General features: G+C 54.3%; 1 protein-coding gene across 1 annotated transcript in view; it reads right to left on the bottom strand.

The window, feature by feature from the left end:
* EPS8L2 (EPS8 signaling adaptor L2) overlaps positions 1–22,005 on the bottom strand; it is a 71,221-nt gene that overhangs the window by 24,579 nt on the left and 24,637 nt on the right. Inside the window, exon 4 of the mRNA XM_063332979.1 lies at positions 4,040–4,104. Within this exon, the coding sequence (XP_063189049.1) occupies positions 4,040–4,104 (65 nt within the window). The remainder of the gene's footprint in view (positions 1–4,039; positions 4,105–22,005) is intronic.

Genomic DNA, 22,005 nt, shown 5'->3' with positions numbered 1-22,005 from the left:
CAGGTAGAGCGGGTCCCTTACACGCGTTTGCTGTGGGTCTGGGGGCGTCAGTGGGGCAACCCCAGAAACGGTCCCGACGGGCGTTTAGAATTTGTGCGGACGGATGGCGGCACTGGAAACTGCTGCTTGGCTTTGGTGCACAAATCCTGCAGCCCGGTTCAAAGCAAGAACTGGACAAATGGGGTGCGTTTAAAGCAAGCCACGAATTGGGACGTGTGATTTGGAGAGGCTCTTTTCATCGCTAGTTCAGGGATGAGTTTTTCCTGGGTCTTCTCCCCCTGATCCCTTGTCTTTGTGCCTTCTCCCAGTCATCAGACATAACCTTTTTAGGGTTCAAGCAGTTTTTTTTCTGGGGCTGACTCTTTGCTACAGCGGTGCCACATCAGGGGTCAGGGTCTGGCATGGCACAAAACCAGTCTTTGTTCCAGAAGACTGGCAAGCAAGAGCCACACAACACAAGCAGAGGAGGAGAAATGGTGGGGGGAAAAAAATCTGTCTGTTCCCAGCAGCAGTTTGAGCTCATGAGCTGATTAAATAACCCCATGGGTGGTGTCCACAATTGGCACGTGCCTCGGAGGGCAATGGAGGAGGATGAGAGTGTTGCTTGGGAAGGGAAGTCCCTTTTTACTTGTAAAAGCCCAGGGGAGACGCAAAGCGGGACGCAGACTGCGAGGCAGCAAAAGCTGACCCTGCCCCAGCACCAGGCAGAGAACCAGCACCGTCCTGCAGTGGAAACAGGTCACGAAGGGACCTCGGAGAGGCTGTGAACGTTGGGGTCTGATAGAGACCAGATGGACCTAAGGAGGATCTGTGTACTCGGAGCACGGAGCCTTGGACGGCTGCGTTGCAACAACGGCTCTCTCCTGTGCTTCAGTAGGCTCCGGACAAGGGGGGTGCACTGGTAGCCCTGACGGGCAAAAAGGGCCGAGTCTTTAAACGTGATGGTCGAGGGTGGGAATTAGGGGTGGAGAGGTTTTGTGGTGACCAATGTAGTATTAAGGTGCCTGTTGGATAATTCACAAAGCCTGGAAAGAGCAAGAGGAGGATAAACGCCGCAGGGTGCAAGACCCAGTCCTGTGTTCGTAAAGCAAAGGTATTGGGTGAGGCACTGTCTAAATAAAACTCCTGGCGGGTATTTGAGCTGAAAGGCGAGATTAGCCATGCAATCAGATATGAAAAGCATGCTCAGGTGTACGTTACTGTAATTGTAAAATAGTGCCCGAAAAGGTATTTGCAAAGTCAATATTATCTGTGCAGATGTGACAAACCCTCTCCTCTGCTTTCTGAGCAGTGAAGAGAACTGGTTTGTACCTGATGACAGGCGTTCTTATCTGTGCTGTTATTTTAACTGCCAGGTTTACAATCTTCATAAATTCCTTTGTCGTTTACTGTTAAGTAAGTTTATTTTCATGGAGGGGAAGGCTACCTGTCTAACTCGGGCCCGTTAGGACGTTTTTTCTTTTGCATTTGCTTTAGATACTGGTGGGACGAGAGGGAGAGAAGCCTGCTACTGTCTTTGATTTAGCGCATGAAACCCCCTTTTCGTCCAGGTGGATGTTCAAATGCAGTAGCTCTTGTAAGACGGGCAATGACTCCATCCACTATTAAACTCTGATCAGCTTATAAATCACCTCAAAGGGTGTAAAATGCCTCTTGTGAGGAAACCTATTCCTGCCTCGCCGCCTGCCACTGAAATCCTGTTTGCTGTGGTCAAAGTTCAAGGCGTAGAGACTCACAAACGGGTGGCATATGGCATAATTAATGAAGAATTCATGTACGTGTCACGGTTTAAAGTCCCTTCTCTGCTTCCGTGAGTGACTTTGTGTGGTAGGAGTCACCGATGGGGATGGCTGGCAGGGCCACCGATGGGGCAGCCGGCCATCGAGTTAGTTTCTCTGACGCAGGGCCGCTTTCCAAACAAGCATTTTTAAAAGTCTGAATTTCTTTTTAAGCAACTGAACGGGCTCCTTTAATTCTAACCGTGTACTTAAGCTCTCTGCTGGACTGGGGTCTTAAACCAGAGAAGAGAGGGCCCTGTCCACTAAACATGAACCTCGTAAAGTGGTGGTTTGGGTTTTTTTTTTCCTTGCCTTGCCCAGTTTTCAGCGATGAATGGGCCAGCTGGCCTCTGATGGCACCTCGGCTCCCGTGGTGCGGGGGCCACTGGCCTGCACTGGCATGTTGTATTCCAGGAATCGCCGTGCCCGGCACGGCCAGGCTGGCTCCTCGTTCTTTAAGTGGATATCTGTGACGCTGGGAGATGAATTTGGCTTAACGCCTGTCGTGGTTGAAGGGTTTTGAATTACTTGAGAGGACGCAGCAGCTGAGGGAGGGCTGAAAGACGATAGTCGCTGTGGGTTCTGTTGTTTGGGCAGATGAGTTCCTGTAACCACGCTGGGGACCCTGGTTTTAACCTGTCTGTCGGCGCTGATGGCGGGGTGGCGCGAGGGACAACAGCTCCCACTACTCCCCTTAAATGCGGAGGAGGGACTGAGGACAGTGGCGTCTCTATTTCCTTGTACAGCGTTTCCCTTGTCTTTCTAACATGTGGGGTTTCCCCCCCATTCTCTCTCCAATTACCGAACGCTTTAATTTGCTGCATCTTGATTATTCAGAAAGGAAATAAATTTTTGATAAATGATGGCTTCGTATGCCATTTTCAATTTAAATTTAAAGAGGAAAAGAGGTCCCCGTGTAATTAAACTAACTTCATATTCGTTAACGATCATTTTTGCCCTCCCTTCTGGTCAGCTATTGCCCATCTGCAGGCTGTAACGGCGTAAAGCGTCCAGCTGAAGGACTGGTTAGTGCTGGCTCCACAGCAAGTCCCCAAGACCTCCCAAGGACACGTCACGCCTCACAGCAAGAGGACGGAGTTGCCGACCGCAAAATGTCCCCAGACGCTGATCCCAGCTGCAGCCCAGCAAGGGAAAGGGGACAAGCCAGGAACTGCCAAGCCTTCGTACAGGTCAGCACACTGGGCGTGCGGAAGCAGCGACCCGTCTCCATTCCTCTCCCCATCCCCAAAGCAGTCTGTCTACATGGGTGTCTCCCCCCACTCTTCAGTTCAAAGAAACACGCGGGATCCAAGGGAGGGAGAGTTAAATGGTCAGGGAAGGCTTTTTGTCGCGCGCTGTGGGAGAAGCCGTCGAAGTCTGGACCCGGCTTTGTTAGGGGATTTGAGCACAATTCAGGGTTGTGCCATGGAAAGTTTCGTAGCCTTGTGGGAGGATCTGTCAGCTACAGCGGAGCCTGTTTGCTTGGACTTTCAAATAATGCCATACTATAGTGGAACAACTCCTGCTCTCCGAAGCAAGGGGTTGGAGAGGAGCAGCAGGGAAAGAAGAGATGGCAGGAGAGCTGGAACTGACTTTCGCCAGAGCAGGCAATATGTGAGAGAGAGAAAGGAGAGGGATCCGGTCCAGCCCGAAACCTCCGACTCATAGCAAGGAGTGGGGTCGCTCTTGGGAGAGGAATTGTCTCAGGACTTGTGCTGCTCTTACAGCTCGCTGTCTCCTCAAAGCACGGTGAAGAAATCACTGTGCTCCACCTACATACGCTCTTTACTCTCCTACCCTTTTGTGCTCGAAGGAATGGGATGAGAAGCCCGGATGACCCCAGGATCAGCAGCACGTTACGTGTGATCGAGAGGACTTGGGTGGTCTCAGCCCCTGGGTCTGGGCTGGCAGGGCCGTGGTGACCCGCAGCTCAATCGCAGCCGATGGCCAAGTCTGACTGTGTCCCCTGCGGTCCGGGAGCGAGCAGCAGCGAGTGCGCCCAGCCGGGGGGGAAGCTCAGGAGGCACGGTTATCTACGGGCATGGGGGAGCCAGGAACCCCAGAAAAAGAAATACGAAGTTTCAAGCAGCTTTGCTGTTTGCCTCTCCCAAGGCGTGAAGAGCAACACTTGCTTATCGTAAGGAGGTTCCAAACTCATCTTTGGCCTAACGAAGGTCCAGGACAAAGAAAACACTTCGCGTTACCAGCATCTATCCCTGACCTTGGCCTTTCAGCCCCGTTACGTTTCCTTTTGTACTCACCTGTACGTGGTACTGTGATGTCTCGTGCATAATGACATTGGAGTTGGAGTATTTTTTCCTTTGTTCTGAAAAAAAAGAAGAAAACAAGCCTTCAGTGTAGGGGCTGTTTATCGGTACCTCAGGGTCTGAGAACTACAGCTGTCATGGATGGGGTGCTACAGTCCTTCTCATAGTCTCTGGGCCTCCAGCTTCAACCGGAGTATTGGGAATGATAAGACATATTAACGATATTAACTTTTGTAACAAGGGTTGACAAATCGGGTGTGTAGGGGGTGCACGTTCCAGTTGTGTCCCTTAATGCTGCTGATAATTTGATTCCTGGAGGTCTGCACCATTTGTGGAGGAAATTAAACCTAAAGTAAAGGAAAGCCCCAACCCGATCGCAACCAACGCCCAGGGAAGCGCTTGGAAGGGAGCTGGGGAGGTGAGGAGTGCCTTGAGCGGGCTGGCAGAAGGTGATGACGTGCACGTGGCAAGAAGAAAAAAAAAAATCCAGCCACGACCCACCAGTTTGGACATAACAGCCCTTTGAATCGTTCTCCGGATGAAACTCTCTGCACTACTGTGACGTTTTCGGTTTGCTTTCCTGCGTTTCCCGGCCAGCCGCAGTAAAGCGCGGGCGTTCCAGACGGGAAGGGCTGCAGGGATCAAGGCCGCCCAGCCAGAGCTTGCCTTTCTTGTACGGTATTTTTTTATGAGGCAACAAATCTTTACTTCCCGCCTTTCTTACTGGAAAGCGGCAATAAAGAGCAATTGGGGAAAAAATTGCTTGGAATTTCACGAGGCTCTTGATTATAATCCTGTAAGAATTTACTCTGACAGCTCTTACTCGCTGTTTAGTTGATTTTTGTCCAGGGATTCTTTATAAATACTTCGCTTGAACAGCAGAGGAGTGACGATCCAGGCGTGGAGTGATCTGGGAGCGTCCAAACTGAAACCCTCTTCCTCGCCAGCAGAGGACATCCTCTGATCTCTGCTTTGCTTAGAAAACGCGATGGCAGTTTTATATGTTTTCGTCTTTCTTACGGCCTGTGTTAGAGTATCCCGTCCTCTCCAGCAACAGGGCATTCCGTAACGCGGCCAACATTAGGGCTCCTCGTGTTTTACAGACGTAGATACTAATCTTAGTTCAGTTGTGGTTTACTTCAAAGCTCCCTTTAATGCCTTCTCCGGGATGTTGGTTTCTCTCTTGTTTTCCCCTGTTCTTTGAACACGGAACATGTGGTCTCATTTAACAAATTTCGCGTTAAAGAGGCTGACCCCTAGAAAACGCATGTTCTCGTAGGAACTCATTCAGTCGGTTTCTGAATTTTTTGGTGAAGTCGTACAAGACCCGGGTAGAAGTTCCTGAACTGTTTCTTTAGTTTGTATTTTTAGCAGCATGTTGCATTTTAATTGAATAACGCTCCCCAAAGTCTTGAAAGAAATACCAGTAATATTTTTGATTGCTGAAAATCGAAGCTTTCCCTGTAATCAAAAGAAGGTGACTCTCTTTTAATAAAAAAGATGGAAAATTGAAGATAAGCGTTTGTTTTTCAAAGTGTGGACAGTGAAACGAAGGGAATGTAAAGCGGAGCGAGGGCAGGGCAGTAACTGGAGGGGCTGGAGGAGGTACGGAGCTCTGGGAAGGGGCAGGGTCTGCTGGAGCAGTGACCATCCTGTGATGCCTCTGTCTGCGTGGACGGGCCACGGGCAACCAGGGCTCTGTCTGTGATAATTTTAGGTGGTAATTATCACCCAAAGGTGATAAAAATGTGAGAAAGGGGGCAGCAGCCTAACGAAGGTGCTGGTGATGTAGCTCCTCCCTAGGGACACCACGGTTTGTTTGACTTTCCCTTTTGCTGTCCTCTGAAACTGCAGGTGTTTTGCATCCTTTTCGCTTGTTCGGCAGGACGAATACCGGCCTGTGCGCTGAGTTTCCCCCCGGTTTGCCTCTGTGCAAATCCTTTCCCTTCGGGGTAAATGGGCGCAGCTCAAGGGGCTGAAGGAGCTGGAGCGGTAGTTCTGGCTCTACCACTGCTGGTGTCTTGCTTTTTCTTTTTCTCTGTCCCTTGCCTAAAAGACAAATGACTGTTTCCTCTCTGCTGCTGCTGTTGTGCTGTTGAAGTCACTATGGTGGTTGTCTCCCCCTGTGAAGCGGTGTCTCTGTGCCCAATACGGCCAGACGTGGTGTCCCACAGCGTCGCCTTCCTGCTCTGGGTTGTGAGGCACAAGTTGCTTTGCAGACAGAGAAGTGCCCCAGCCCCAGCCCCGAGGAGTGGGCAACCTGGGCTCGCTGGGGGAAGTCAGCCGGGTTCTCCCCGTACCCTGGTCGCCCTCAGCAGGGCCAGGAGCAGGTTGTTGCCTGATGGGTGTGCATTGCCACCAAAGAAGGAAGAGTGATAGCTGGTCCGGGGCTGGTTTATCCCATTTTGAGGGCACCAACATCGTTCCTCAACGGCCCTTCTCCTCCTCCTCTCCCTTGGTGTTCAGGCACAGCCTTGCTCCTGCCGGTGCCTGGATGCGGCGTTGCTGCCGGTGCAGGGGGCTGGCGGGGCAGGGACCACCCAGGGCAGCCCAAGGCACGTGCCAGGGCCCCTGCCTGCGGCTGACGAGGAAGGGAATTTTTCAGCCTGTGTCTGAGGAAGGAAGGATGGGGAGCAGGGAGCTGCCCTGGCCCCTCAGAAAGAAAAGAACAAAGACAAATAAGCTCATCCTTGGAGGAATTACCAGTCTCTGCACAAAGAGGGGAGTCTGAAGAGACTTGCGCCAGGAACACCCGGAGTGAGCGTGGGTGACAGGAGCGAGAACAAGGGCAACAGCACTCGGTCTGCTTTTGTGGTGTTTGCGCGTTTGTTAACGGACTCCTCACAAGCGTATCTTATCGCGGTTGCTGTGGGACGGTGGGCGGACTCCCGAGGCGCTGGTCGGGGCGAGGAGCTGGGTGCGCAGGGGAGGAGGGCAGGGCGCACGGGGCACACACCTCCCCACCCTGCGGTCTCCCACCTTGGGTCTGTGCGTGGGATGAGGTCCCGCAAGTGGGACGGAGGGGTACAGGGCACCCACGGGAGGGAAAGCTGGCACGATCAACACACGTAGTGACTGTAGCAGTGCTGCTCTGACAGCCTTTTCCTTCTCTTCTGACTGTATCCCAGCAAAAATGGTCTCCGACCACTTCACCCCAAGAAAGTGCAGTCCCCTGGTTGCTCCCAAACCATGGAGTTATTTTCTACAAGATCTCCTGAGCCTGTCCTTTACGTCTTCTCCAAAGCTACCAGGAATCACCGAGACTCCTGCGAACGGACAACATCTCCAGCAGCTGCCTGCCCCTGCTGCGGCTCCACAGTAGCTCAGACCATGCATCCCGGCCCTCCCTGTCCCTGGGCTCGCTCGAGTCGACTTGTCCCACGGGGACAGCGGAGGGGTCAGTGGGCTGCAGAAATGGGATGGAGAAATGGGGGTCGGGATTGGAAAGGACGGCGGTTCCTGAAGCTGGTGATAGTGATGGAGAAGGCGTGCCACTGAATTACAGCCCAGGTGCTGGCTGGGGGGTAACTTGTCATCTCTGACGCCCGTTCTCCTTTAAGCCTTGCATGCAGGAAGAGTGCTAGCAAGGAGTAAACGCAGCGAACGTTGTCCTGCTGTGACAAGAGCATAAAACAAACCCTAAAGCACCAGTTTGGAGCTTTAGCTTAGTCCTGGAGATGTCCTTGTATTGACTTCCCACCTGAATAGCTGTTATTCAAACCGCGGGCCGGTAGATCCTGCGCAAAGGATGGAGAAGCTGGCCTGAATCTGCTGCTTTCCCAGAGAATTGACAGGGGTTAAAATATCTTATAGGCACACGCCTCCTCGGCACCGATTGCCAGGATTTCTGCAAACGTCCTTCCTCGCAAGCGTGCGTGCCCCTGCGTGTAACGTGCAGCTTCGTGCATGGATTTTTCCTGCTTAGAATGGGATGGGATTTTGAGCCAAGCCATCCAGCCTCTTGTCGACGCTCCTGTTTCGGGTCGCTTTGATTTAGCTCACACCTAATGGGAATTGGGGGTTTCTTCGGCTGTCCTAAAATCAGAGAGCTGGCGGGGAGGGCGGTTAAAAACTGGTTATGGCCGAACGAGTTCAAACCTCTCAGGTGTATTGGAAGCGTGCGGGTCTTTTGCGGTGTTTTCTTGCTGAGTGTCTGTCGGGCGCTCTCGCTCCCTGGACTGCCCTGGCTTGGGCTGTGAAAGGCTGGTCGGACACACGGGGGCCTGGAGTCGGGATGCTGGGGCTTGGGGCACGTACGGGTTTGCCGCATGCTTTTGCTTGGGTTTCCACCTCGTTAGCGTGAACCTTTTCCCCTAGATCCCCCTTGCATCTCCATTAGGCTTTGAATTCTCCTTGGCTTCTGTGGAAGGAGGATGAGCGTGTCCCTGAGCTCGGTGGCATTGCCAGCAGGTGTCTCTCCAGAACAAGCGCTGGCCCGAAGGGCTGCTTTCCTTGCGATTTAGCTTGGGCTTGTCACCCTTCTCCTTGGCCAGCAGAGAGGAGCTTTTAAATTGAGCTCCGCTTGGTACTTCTCCGAAGACGCAGGGCTGAGCGCCGGCAGCAAACCTGTCTGCGGCTGCAGGACGTGCTGGATGTACAGAGGCAGCCCAGAGACAAGGAACACGAAAAGAGACGCCGCCGCTTTCGTTCAGAGCCTGGCAGGGGTTGATAGAAGCTGATTTCTAATTTTAACACTTTTCTAGCGCTCTTTAAGCCCAAGGCGTGCCATCAGCTTGGCACCCGAGTACTTTGCACCTTGAATCTCCGTGCCTGAAAACACACAGCGCTGCACTTTGCCTCTGCGGCGAATTCCTGGTAGCCCTGAGGTGGCCGCTGCTCGCGGGCAGAACTGGTTTATGGGAGGGCACGCTGGCAGAGGCTCTCCTGGAGAATGCGGGTCTCCGAGCCCCTGCCTTTTACACCACCAGCACCGAGTCAGAGGTGGAACGAGGACAGTTCAGGGGGGAAAGACCTCAGACACCCAGCACAGCACCCTGCCCGGCCATTAGCTTCCAGCGTGACCTTGAGTAAATTAATTAATATTTCGGCACAGACGCTTCCCACCTTAGGCTCGCATTGAAGGGTCAATGGCATTTTCTGTTTGCTCCGTGTTTTTAATTGCAGTCTGCCCTACTTCAAATGTGGGGCAAGGTCTGGAGTAGGGCACACGGCAACACGCGCCGCAGGGATTCGGGTCTGGTGTGAGCAACTCTTTTTTTTTTTCTTTTTTTTTTTTTTTTTTTTTTTTCTTCTCTCAGTAACCTCAATTTCCTCCCCAAGCATTTCTCGTGTAAATAGATGACACTAATGGAAATGAGAGCACCGCGTCTGTGTGGGATGGAGACAAACTTGGAATTTTAAGACATCCTGTCCCCTTCTTCTTAAAAAGGGAGTGGAAAAGGCTAAAGCGGTTGGTCTGGAAACAAAGAGTTTTTACATTCGGACAGGCAAATGTCTCCAGCCCTGAAAGGAAGGGTGCAGAGCCGCGTCGGGAGCCGGTAGTCCCGGAGGAAGGGAAGCGTACTGGGGGGGACGTGGCTTCCAGCGGGAGGCTAGCGTAGGTCTGTGTTTCTGGCGAGAGAACGGCATACCGGGCTGCAGGCTGGCGTTGTGGTAGGAGAACCAGAGCGGCTTGCTGGTAGGAGAACAGCCCACGGAGCTGTAGCAATGGTCAGGGCTGTATCTGGTTGCTGCAGACTTTCTGGGGACCCTTCCGACGCTTTTGCCTCATCCTCCAAGCTCGGAGAAGCTACACGCGTCACGACCAGGGGAGATCTCGGCACGCACCTCTGAGAAAATGTCTGGAGAAGCCCTCGGAAGTCTTGGGGACCTGTCAGACCTCAGAGCTCTGCTCAGCCCCTGCTTCCCACCGCCTGCGCTCAGGGTTAAGTTCCCGTGGAAGGCCAAAGGGCCCTTTAGCCATTTGCAGCCTTTCCCAGCGACAGAGGCAAGCCCTGGGGCAGGGAGACAATGCAGATGCCCCCCCTCCCTCTGTTGATTCTCCCTGGGCAGTTCTGCGTTACCTTTAAAAGTCACAGAACTAGAACAAAGTGCCTCTATTTTGCCTCAGGATGCCATTCCAGTGACGGCCCAGAGCGAGGAAGGGGGTGTTTCTGCACATTCTCTTCCCTGTCCCTTTCTTGGAGGTGTCTGCCTGTTCCTTCTGAAATCCCTCCTGTCTCCTTGGCTTCTACCTGGCCCCCACACCCATGGAAACTTTTATTTTTGTGTTTCCTCCTGGCATCCGCGGATATAACCACGGGGCCTGAACACAGCCAGGCTTTCCGGGGACAGCAGGGGGCCAGAACGCTGAAATCTCCTTCCCTAGCGCTTCGTTTTAAACGCAGGAAGAATTAAAGATCCAGGCCGCGGATTGTTAAATAGTCAGTCTGAGGCGACGCCTATCTGAGAAGCGCGAGTGCTTTAAAAAAAAAAAAAAAAAAAAAAAAAAAAGAGGGGTTTTTGGTTTGTTTACTTCGAAGCTTCGAAGCGACGTGGGGGAACGTTGCAGGCCTTTCTGTGGCGGCGTCACTGTTTGCCTTAGCTTCGGTCCGCCTCTGGCTGTGCGGGGCTGGTCCGGCTGTGCCACGCACAGAGCAACGCCTGCAGGGGGGTCCCTGGCTGGTTGACCCTGCGGATCCTTTACGCTGGGCGAATGACCTCCCTTGGCCACAAAGGACTTGCGAAGACAGGTCGCTTGTCCCGGGTGGCTCCCACGCTGTCCTTTTGCAGAGCCCTGTCCTCTATCTGCTTAATTTTGTATGGATGAACGCTGGCACGTCAGCAGCGGTAGCTAATTCCTTCCCGGTTTATCTGACACCTCTCATACCAGGGCACTTTGCATTTCTACGGCGTCTTGCAACAGAGAAGGACCCGAGCACGGCAAGGTGTCACCCAACCCATGCCCTTGGCCCCAGGAGGCGTAGAATTTGCATTATTCTCATGCGATAAATAAGCATTACCGGAACATAGCGATGATTTTCCCTAAATTGGACGGCAGCTGCTGTCAAAGCTGAGACACCAGTCTGTTTAGAGGAATTATCCTCTGCCGCGGGCTTTAGAGGCTGCAGCAATGGGCGGCGCTTTGCATCTAGCGCGGGCTGGGCTGCAAAGGGCAAGGAGAGCTCCGGGGCCGTGGCACTAGTACAGCAAACATCCGAAGGTGACAAAAGCTGGCGTGAGCCCACAGTGACCACCACTGAACTTTTCCCCCTTCCGTCTGCCAAGAGAGCCAAAGAGATGGGAGAACAATACGGCTTCGTCCCTTGCTTTTGGCGTCTGGCAACCAAAAAAACCCTGATAGCGCCGGGGATCCCGTCTCACCTGGAGGAAGGTGACTGGTGCGACCCGCTGCTGTGGCCTAAAGAGCAAGGATGGGGAATCCACAGTTGCGCCGTTGCTGAGCCCAAACGCTCGTTGTAGGAACGATACGAGTGATCCAGAAAGTTGTGAATGACTTGAGCGTGGATGCCACGTGGGGCATGCACACACTGTGGGAAATCGTCCCATCTCTTGCCTCTAAGGATTTGGTCCAACGAGCCCTAAGACACCCCTTTCAGGGGGAAAACCCTATAAACGGTTCTTTATCCGAATTCAGTTCAGTTGTTCAGTCCTTTCCTGACCAGCTGGCTTCGGTCTCGCCTCGTATCCAGAGGTGCGGGGAAAAACTGCAAAGCCGTTCTCTAAAGAACGTTATCTATCGCCAATATCTTACGGATAAACAGTGCTGTGGGAATGATGTTTCCCACTGGCACCAGCGGCCACGTCAGGAAATGGAAAAAGCTCAGAGCACTGCAGGGGCAGCAAGGTGGGTTTTACCCGAGGGCTCAAAACCGGGTGCTGGGCTGAAATCCCACGTGATGAGGCTAAAACCTGGGCTGGAGGGGAGGGCGTCCTGTTTGGCTTTATGTTAAGGAGCGGAAGGGATGAAAGAGAGTAATAAATGAGAGGGGGGGGGAAAAAGCAGGACCGATGCACATCCTAGAGGGACGGGGGTATCAGCTCGGTCCAGAAAGCCAAACTGCATCTTTTGTGCCAAATTCCCTCCCCATTTCCATGCGACACCCATTTCTGCAGGGAGCTGGGACGTGGCTGTGAACACTCCCTTCAGCCCGGCGGATTGTGTGCACAAGAGATCGGCCAGCGGGATAAATTCTGCCCGCCGGGACCGGCTTTGAGTTGAAATAACTTGGTTAAAGTCCCTCGGGGTGTAGAGCATTACGGAGGAGGGCAGAAGCCGGCTTGTCTCTCCTCGTGCATGGCCTCCGCCAAGCCAGTGGGGCAGAGCATCCCCAGGACAACGTACCAGTCGGGCTCAAGGGTGGGAGAGGGGGTGGCCGTAGAGGTAAGGTACCAAACGAGGGGACCCTGGGCTTGGGCCCTGCCTCTGCCGACGGCTTCCAAAACAGGCTGTGAATATTCACGGTGGGGAACATCAGCCTAGGGAGGAGGGAAACGGGCTCCTCTGGGGTTCAGCTTGCCTGACCCTGCAGCAGATAGCCAAAAGTTGTTAGCCGAGTGGCGTGCCGAAGGCACCTATGGTTGCCAACGGCCGAGGTATGGCCGTACGACCGTACAGCTCCGTGCGGAAGATACTTCTGCCTCTGCGTATGGGGTGCGCAGGCAGAACGGGGTGTGCTCACACCACATTCTGCTTTCCCCAGACTGTTAGTGGCTTACAGCAGGGATTTTTCTGCTCTTTTTGCATTTTCTTAAGTGTCTGCAAGAGGGCAGAAGGCCTCGGGACTGCTGCGACACTGCGTATTCCCGATGTTTCGTAGGAATTTGAGCCCTTCTCTCCTGCCGCTGGCGGGGCCAGTGCCTGTGGTGCTGGGCTGGGCTGCACGGGGGTTGCAGGCTGCTACAGGCTGGCTCCCAAAGCCCAGACCCAAGATACCATCTCTTTCTGTCCATTTACATTCTGCACTGCTCCAGACAAAAACCCGCCCGTGCTCTCGCTGGGCTCCGGGGCCACAGTCAGTTGTGGTGTAAACAGGTGCCTCTGTGATGAGCGCAGCCAGTCACAGCAGAGCTGCGAAGGCCCCGGCCTCCCCTCCGTGTCCATCCTTCTCTGATTAATTAGCGGCTTTTATCACATGGGATCCTCCCTGATCCTCCCCCTGTTTGTTTTCAGCCGTTGCTGGGCAGAAGGCACGGCAGAAATCGTGGGGGATGGACGCGGCCGATGCGAAGCAGTCTGGAAGGAACCCAAGATGCATGGGCTTAGGTTTGTTTTCGTTGGCAGGACCAGACCAAGGACCTCTCCTCGATTCCCTGCCATCCCATTAGCGACATCCCCAGCCTCCACGTCCATTAGAACAGCCTGAGGAAAGTCTTGGATGTTACCTTCTGCAGCTTGCCAATTCTTTATATTACCTATATGTTATCTAGCAGTGCACACGCTGTTTATAGTAACCTGCCAGTGCAGCATGAGCTAGTCTTTGTGCCAAACCAACAGGTCAGGGCACAACCCTCCAGAAGAGAAACAGAGCAGCAAATACCTCTGTATGCTAATGGCAGTGATGCAAATTAGCCGGGCCTGCGTTATAAAGCAGCCTTACGAAACAGCATCCATTCCCAGGAGCCGAGCGAGGGGCCAGATCTGATCTGATCTGGCGGCCTGACCGCGCATCTGCGGTAGCAGGGCTCTGCCCAGCCGACAGGTTCCTGCTTCCTCGCCGAGTGGGAGGATGCTCCGGGTCCTGCAGGGTTAGTCGAGGATCTGGTTTTGGGCGCAGCACAGACCTGCTGCTCCCGACGGGGAGGTACCTGCAGGCCCAGACCCTGCTGCTGCTGCAGAGGTTTCCCTGCTGGGGGGTCCCCATGGCCGGCCAGCGCGGGGAGAGCTCTGTTTTCACAGAATCACAGAAACTTCAGAGTTGGAAGGGACCTCTAGAGATCATCTAGTCCCACTCCCCTGCTAGAGCAGGATTGCCCAGAGCACATCACTCAGGACTGCGTCCAGGCGAGTCTTGAAAGTCCCCAGAGAAGGGGACACCACAACCCCCCTGGGCAGCCTGTTCCAGTGCTCGGTCACCCTCGCCGTAAAGAAGTTTTTCCGTGTATTTGAACGGAACTTCCTATGTTCTAACCTGTGCCCGTTGCCCCTCGTCCTGTCACTGGGAACCACTGAAAAGAGTCCGGCACCATCCTCCTTCAACCCACCCTTTAGATACTTGTATGCCATAATAAGGTCCCCCCTCAGCCTTCTCTTCTCCAGGCTAAAGAGTCCCAGCTCTCTCAGCCTTTCCTCATAAGGGAGGTGCTCCAGTCCCTCAATCATCTTAGTTGCCCTACGCTGGACCCGCTCCAGCAGTTCCCTGTCCCTCTTGAACTGGGGAGCCCCAAACTGGATGCAGTATTCCAGGTGTGGCCTCACTAGTGCAGAGGAGAGGGGGAGAATGACCTCCTTCGACCTACTGGCCACACTCTTCCCTATGCAGCCCAGGATTCCATTGGCCTTTTTGGCAACAAGGGCACATTGTTGGCTCATGGATAATTTACGGTCTACCAGGACCCCCAGATCCTTCTCCTCAGAACTACTTCCCAGCAGGTCCACCCCTAACCTCTACTGGTGCTTAGCATTCTTCCTCCCCAGGTGGAGGACCTTGCACTTGCTTTTGTTGAACCTCATGAGGTTCTTCTCTGCCCGGCTCTCCAGCCTGTCCAGGTCACGCTGGATGGCAGCGGTTTTACAAGCATCTTTGCAGCCTCTTATGAAGCATCGAGCTCCCTGGTTTTCCTGTTAGCACCATGGTACTTTCTGAGCTGCCAGAGCTTGTCTCTATCGGTGGCTGTGACGCCAGGAATCTTTGCACGGGGCAGCTATTGCTCACGGGTGGCGCGTTAATACATGATCTGGAAAGTCTTGAAGTGAATGAAAAGGCTCTCATTGAGGTTGGGGACAGCCAGAGGTATGAATGGGCTGTGGCGGCAGGGAGCCGCTTTACTGATAGCGTGTCGGCAGCTGCTGGTAGGTGTCACGAGGCTAAATTCCTCCTCGGCATGCTTAATATTTGCCACTAGCTCAGACCCAAGTGCTCGCATTCCTGTTTTATTAGCTGAAGACACAACCCACTCTAGAAGAGCAAATAAAAAACCTGACCCACCTCCCGGGTTGTGCAAGGACCGAGCACATGAAGAAACACTGCCCGTTTGTGCCCGGCGTGCCGGGGAGCGCGGGGAGGGCTGTACAGCAGCGTACGGTCCACTGGGCAGGCACCCGGGGGCCGCTCAGCGCAAGATAATGGGGGTATTGAGGAGCTGCACGGGTAGAGGTGTTCCTTCTTTCCTTTACAACCAGGGCTGGAAGAAACACGCCAGATTTTTTTTTCACCAAACAGTCCAAAGTGTTGTTTTTTCAACTCCCCATAGCTGGTAATAACATTTTTTTGAATGTCACTTGGTAAGATTGGGGGGACCTTGATTTAATTAAACAAAGTGATGGATTTGCTTTACTTGAAGATGAAAAAAACTCATAATGAAAAGTTTTCCTTTGCTTTTGTTGCTATTAACTAGCACAGCTTTTGCTCTTGAGGTACTTGGGCATAGCCAAGAACCCATTTCCATTTAAGAAAAAGCTCGTGTAAGTACCCTCTGAGCAGAGAGAGAGAACCTGCGCTCAGCAGTCTTGAGGTGGCAAAGAAAAAGGGTCACTGGAGATGCCGAGGTGGCAGGTCCCTCTCTGCAGCCCCCCGTCACTAACTGCTGTCCCGAAGCCCTGCGATGCCGGGGACATGAGGGCTGAGCCCAGCCAGCAGCACCCGGAGCACAGCCCGCTCCTCCCAGTAGCTCCAGGCAGGGCCGAGCTGAGCCTACGGGTCCCTCATCTGACCCACCGCTGGGTGTTGGTCTGCAGGGACCAACAGCGATGCTGCCTTCCTCCGTTTCTTCCAGCCCTGTTCCCAGTCGGGGTGTTAAATGTCCGAGGCTTTGAATAAAAGGGCGACCCACAAGGCAGCGTCGGAGGGGAGCCGGGGTAATCTGAAGCTGGAATCTCGGGTGGGAAAGGGGACGTGAAGAAAGAAGCTGAAATGGCACCAAGGGAGCCGCGGGGGAGGACAAGGGAGTTATTCAAGGCTGGCAGCAGAGGAGACGGGGAATCAACGTCTCGGGCACCGCTCTGACTCGGCCCTGTGATCACCACTGCCCAGGGCTTTCTTGGGGCGGGCAAAGAGCGACCGCACGCGGGAAAAGTGCACTGCTTTTCGCCTCACCCACCGCAGGAGCACTTGGGCTCCCTGTCACTCCCCCATTGCGCTGGGCAAACGCATCCAGGGACAGTCCCTCCTCCGAGCAGCTTTCAGCGCGTCCCGCCAAAGGGCAGGAGCAGGGGAGAGCAGTGCCCGAGGGGGAAATGTGTTGGCCGTGGTTGTGCAGCTGGTTGGAGACGGACACAGCTGTGTGTCCGTCTGCCCCGTCCGGTGCTCTGGAGATCTTGGGCGAGCAGAGCTCTGGGGGAGCTGTACGTACAGGCAACGCTGGACCCGGGAAATCCCAGTTAGGTCGGTACCTCTGTGGGCAGCACCAGTTCCCTCCGTCCCCCTGTGATTTCCCAAACGGGAATCTGCAGGGCAGTCCGAGGGAAGTGGTTCGTTCTCTCTATGGCAAGGCGTCTTGATCTTTGCTGGATCTCAGACTTCACTATCCTGTCGGACAATAGTTTTAAAGCAAACGACTCTTCAGCCAGTCGGGTGCAAAGCTGCTTTATCCAGAATTGCTGGATAAATCGCTGCTTTACTGATGGCAAAGCAGGCCTGCTTCAGGGCGCGGGTTGACGTCTCAGATGAGTCAGACTCCCGAAAACCAAACTCCTGGCCTTCCCACCGAGCCACTGAACCTCAGAAATCGTCTCAATGAACCCAAGTGCTTTCCATTTCTAGCCTTTGCTGAAAGACACAGAGGATCTATCTACATCTGAGGGCCACAACAGTGAGTAGCATCGTGCAGATGCTGCCCAGATCCCCTTGGGTTTAGGCACGGGCACGGTCCTCTCGACCCAACCGTGTAGCTGAGTAAGCTCGGTCTCAGCCTCCTGCCAGGGCTGTGTCTTGCAGAAGATACCAGTGTGTGTCAAATCCGAGCACAAACCCTCTTCTAGAGGGCTGTGGGGAAGGAACAGCACCTCAGTGCTCCCATTGATAACTGTGTCACTGCCACGTGGCCTCCAGCTGAAATAATTAACAAGCCCATGGTTTGGGTAATAACTAATAGTAGATAATGATCCTTTTGTTGGTCATCGTGCGGAGCCATCCATAGGAAATGCACATTTACAGTGCTGCTTTAGGGAAAGCAAGACTGTTTCAAGTCAATGTTCCCGTCTTTCTGCTTTTTGGGGCAATTCTTGAGTTGGCACAACTCTTGCCCGTGGCGGGTATCTCGCAGCAGCAACCCCAAGGGTGTGAGCGAGGGGGCGGGAGAGTCGGCAGCGAGGAATGACAGCCTGGGGACCGTGCTGGGGGCTGGCGAGTCTCATCTCGGAGACTTCCCCACGTGTCTGGGGGCTGGAGGCCCTGTTGGGAGCCAAGGGAGGTCTGTGGAGACCCCCAGGTGTTGGTTCACGACCGTTAAACGTAATTTACTCCTTTGCCATCCCTGTATTCTGCCTAGCCAGGGCCAGCGGCCTCTGCCAAGCAGCTCGTGGGTGCAGCCAGCGCCGGTGGAGTCTCTCTCCCCGCGGCTCCCCAGGCAGATGATAGCTGTCCAAGGCCACGCCGGGCAGGTGGGAATGGCTCTTCTCTTTGTCTTAGTTCCCCGTGTCTTGTTACGGCGCCAAAGCCTGTCTCGGGTTACTGGGGGTGTGCAGTGTCAAGTGATCGCGACTGCTGCTGCTCAGCGCCACCTCTCTCCAGCCTAACTCATGCTACAGGCAATTTCTCTTGCTCCAAAATCCCTTTTCCAGCCCTGTACCTTGACAAGTTTTGTGTTTTCCCAGAAATGAGCGTCTCCGGGGTGGGGTGGGCAGGTTGGAGTCAGTTGGCTGGGTCTCGCAGGCTTGGACGCGAGAGGAGCGCTGCGCTCCGGCCAGGCTGGTGTCTCACACCCCTGCAGGGCCCCTCCGCGTCCCACCCTGGGACCCGCCTGGTGTCGGACCTGCGGGCGCTTCTGCGCCCCAACGCTTGAAATGAGAGGCAAAGAGAGCCAAGGAGTTGGCCGGAGGCGCTGGAAGGCGTCTGAGCACCGCAGGGACAGACACAGTACCCAAAGAGATCTGAACGCTGCTGCTGCAGAGCCATTTCCTTCGTGCAGCCCCATGAGAAATCCACTGCAGTCATTAAACTGCCCTCGGCTTTATGCAGCTTCTCACATCCTAATCCATCATGAGAGACATCACGATCGACAACCAAAGCACCTTAGGTGAGCGCCTGCAGGAATCCACCTGGGTGTCACCACGGAAAGCGGTGGCAGAGGCCAGCTGTGGAAAGCGCTATGCAGAAACGCTTCCTTCCAGCCCTTCCCTTGGCTTCTTCCCCCCCACAGCCTTTCATCCAGGTTCAGAGCAGACGCCAGTAAGCGGAGAAGCGGTTTAATTTATTTATGGTATGCATTAACGTTTATTCAGCTGGTTGCTGTGCATCGAGTAAGGCGGCAACCTGATAGGTGCCAGCCATTCCCCCCGCTGCTGGCGGAGCCGGGGCTCGCACCGTGCAGGCAGCCACGGACTCTTCCAGAATGTGGAGCTGAGCAAATGTGATGCCGTTTTGCTAAGGGGGGAGGAAAGGATGAGTATCCTGCTCCCGTGACAGCCAGGAAACTCCACCGAGGAGAACTGAACACCTAGAAAGTGTATCCAGCTCTGGTAGGGATGGAGCCAGGGGAAGGGATCTCAGGGCTTTAAGCCAATTTCTGTGCAGGATTCCCTGGTGACTTTGGTTATCTCTCTGCCTCCCTCCGTGCTTACCACAGTGAAGAAGACATGGTGGCGTGCCATGTACTTGATGACCAAGGCAATTGCAGCAGGCCAAGGGTGACACCAGCACAGCCACCTTCCCCACCACCAGCAGCCGCGAGGCTGTGCCCTGCGCGGACCTGCGTGGCCCTGTGAGTTTCACACTGCGTCCTCAAACCCCCCAGAGCGGATCCCCCACCTCTGTCACCCAGTTGACTTTCTGGGCACAGCCTGGAGCTGCTGCTCTGCTTCAGCCTCACCACGATGCTTCTAAATATCGCCCTCCAGGGCCTCACCTGAGGTGGCTTTAATACTGCCAGAAGTCCCTGGGGACACCTTGGCCATCAGGTAGCAGTCGTGTCCCCGCAGTTGACACTCCTGTCATGTTAGGCCAGCCAGGAAGGGTCAGGCTGGGTTAGCATTTAGAACCTGAACTAATGGTTCAGTCCATGCCCCCCTTCCTCCCATGCTGCGTAGTGGGGAGAGACGCTCTACTGTACAAAAAACATCCTCGGAAGAAAGCTAAAACCAAGGCCTCATTCGCCTAGGAATAATATTTGGCCATCCGTGTGCACTGAGCCACAGCTGATGGAAAGGTATCACCCAGCGAGCTTTAAACGCAGTAGATGTCTCTGGGCTCTGAGTCTGGGAGTTGTTACGCTCGTTTCTTTGGAGGCCTGGCAGCCTACGCTGGCTGAGGGTCCAGCCTGATTATGCTGGAGAAAAATCATAGAATCACAGAATCTTCATGGTTGGAAAGGACCTTTGAGATCGTCGAGTCCAACCATACGCACACAAAAAAACCCCAAACAAACCCCTACAATCTCTGCCACTAGAGCATGCCCTGAAGTGCCACATCGAGACGTTTCTTGAACACCTCTAGGGATGGTGACTCAACCCCCTCCCTGGGCAGGCTGTCCCAGTGCCTGACCACTCTTGCAGTAAAGTATTTCTTCCTAATATCTAACCTAAACCTCCCCTGCTGCAGCTTCAGCCCATTTCCTCTGGTCCTGTCGTTATTCACCTGGGAGAAGAGGCCAACCCCCACCTCTCTGCACCCTCCTTTCAGGGAGTTGTAGAGGGCAATGAGGTCTCCCCTCAGTCTCCTCTTTCTCAAGCTAAACATGCCCAGCTCCCTCAGCCTCTCCTCACATGCCCTGGTCTCCAGAGCCCTCACCAGCCTGGTCGCTCTCCTCTGGACACGCTCCAGCACTTCAAATGGAACCATGAAAAGCCTTGTAAGCTCCGACTGTCCCTCAGCAGCATCGTAATCACATAATCAAGGCCAGCTCGGCTTGAGGTGATTTCTTTCATTATGAAACGCAGTTCTCTCTGGAATTCTAGTTCTTGCCTGCCCTCCACCCCTAAATGTGCCAGCTCACAGCAGAAATTAATGTTAGGGGAGGGAGGATCCGAGTGCGAAGGGGACCCAGGCGTTTCAATAGTGGTGTAACACACGCTGAGTGTCCTTTGCGAGAGGCACGCTGGATTAGCGGGGAGGCTTTCGAGTCCTGCCAAGCGAAAACCCTGTGGGCGCAGTGGTGCGGTGCTGGGCTGAGCCACTGATTTATGTGGCAAATTGCCGCAGACCTCGTACTGTGCTTCGGAGGTGGCAGGGAAATGACAGGCAGCTGATTTACTCCTCTGGAGGATTTGGCCCGTGGATGTACGGTCCTCATTTAAGGTTTGCTGGAGTTTGGTCAGAGAGGTCCCATCCCCGGTGAAATTTGCTTTTGGGGCGTGTCCGTGCAAAAAAATTTAAAGGATGTAACTTGGTGTTGAAAAATGACTTATTTGAGAAGCTGTGTTTGTTTTAGAGGCAGTTTGTCGGCTTCTCCCTTTGCGAGCTTTTGCGGTGGAGGCGTCGCAGGGTGGTCCCCGCTCCCTGTGCCGAGGCACCAGCTCAGCCTCGCGCCAAAGGTTCCATCCCACCCCGAAACCCCGGCGGCTCAGAGCCCGGGCTGCCTCCACCCATGGGGGCCGACCTGCGCACGTGCCGCGTTTCCAACGCGGTTTTTTTGGCTCCCGGTTTCATTTTTCACGTGGTTCTCTATTTATCTTGCAACTATAATCTTTCTGCCCCCGGTCAGGTCTGCGGGAGCTGTGGGCGCGCAGCAAGAGCAGTGATGCTGTTAGAGGCAGGAGGAGCTCGTCTGAACTAGCAGTCCTGGGGGCACAGTGGGGCAGCACCCAAACATTCCCACCCCTCATCCTCTTGGATCCTCACCTCCTCTTCTTTCTGAGCTTAACATGTGGCCTTTCATCTCCAGACACCGCTCAAACCTCCGCTTGTCACCTGCCCGTCCTGCACCATCCAGGCCACACACATCCCTGGCCAGTAACACCAAATTCCTGTTCTACCTTTATTCCCACATTTCACTTTTTTGCAGCTAACCGAAGTTAAGGATGACTTTGTTTAATCCTAAGCGCAGCCCCCGCCTTCCCACCGGCGCCCACTTCTCCCCAGGCAAGACGGGTCGCTTGTGGGACGCTGCTCCCGGCCCCTCCACACCGATAAACCTCCCGGCAAAACCGTTCGGGCACCAAAGTCACAAACACACCGGCGACAAATAAACCATCCCTCACCTCGTGGCTGCCAAGGGGGTTTCTGATCAAATACAAGCTCGCCAACCAGGGGCACACACGGCCTGTTGCCACCCAGTGAAGGCATCGACCAGGCAAACGGGCAGCCCTCAGGCGGGGGCACTTTGCAGGCTTGGACTCCCCGAAAGCTGCTTGCAGACCCCCGGCTTCTTATCCAGGGAGTGACGCAGGGTGGGTGACTTCTCACGCGACTTTCTGCTTGTTCTGCCTACCCCGGGGGCCAGGTCTGCGCCTGGGGTACGGTGAGAGAGCTGCTGTGATCAGGAATAACCGTTATTGACACCGACAGGTTTTCTGCAGCTCCTCTGGAGCCGGGGTGGTTTATAAACAAGCTGCAGATCAGGCTCTGCACAAGCACCCTCCTGCTGATTCCTCTGCTTCCAAAGGGCGCCGGAGCTTTCATGGTTCACTGAGTAGTTAACAGAGGATAATAATTAACCTGCTGAGGACAGTCTCTCTTTTGTTGGGC

The sequence above is a fragment of the Chroicocephalus ridibundus genome, chromosome 4 (assembly GCF_963924245.1).
Source record: "Chroicocephalus ridibundus chromosome 4, bChrRid1.1, whole genome shotgun sequence".
Classification (NCBI taxonomy): domain Eukaryota; kingdom Metazoa; phylum Chordata; class Aves; order Charadriiformes; family Laridae; genus Chroicocephalus; species Chroicocephalus ridibundus.
This window is presented reverse-complemented; position numbering and strand designations above follow the sequence as displayed.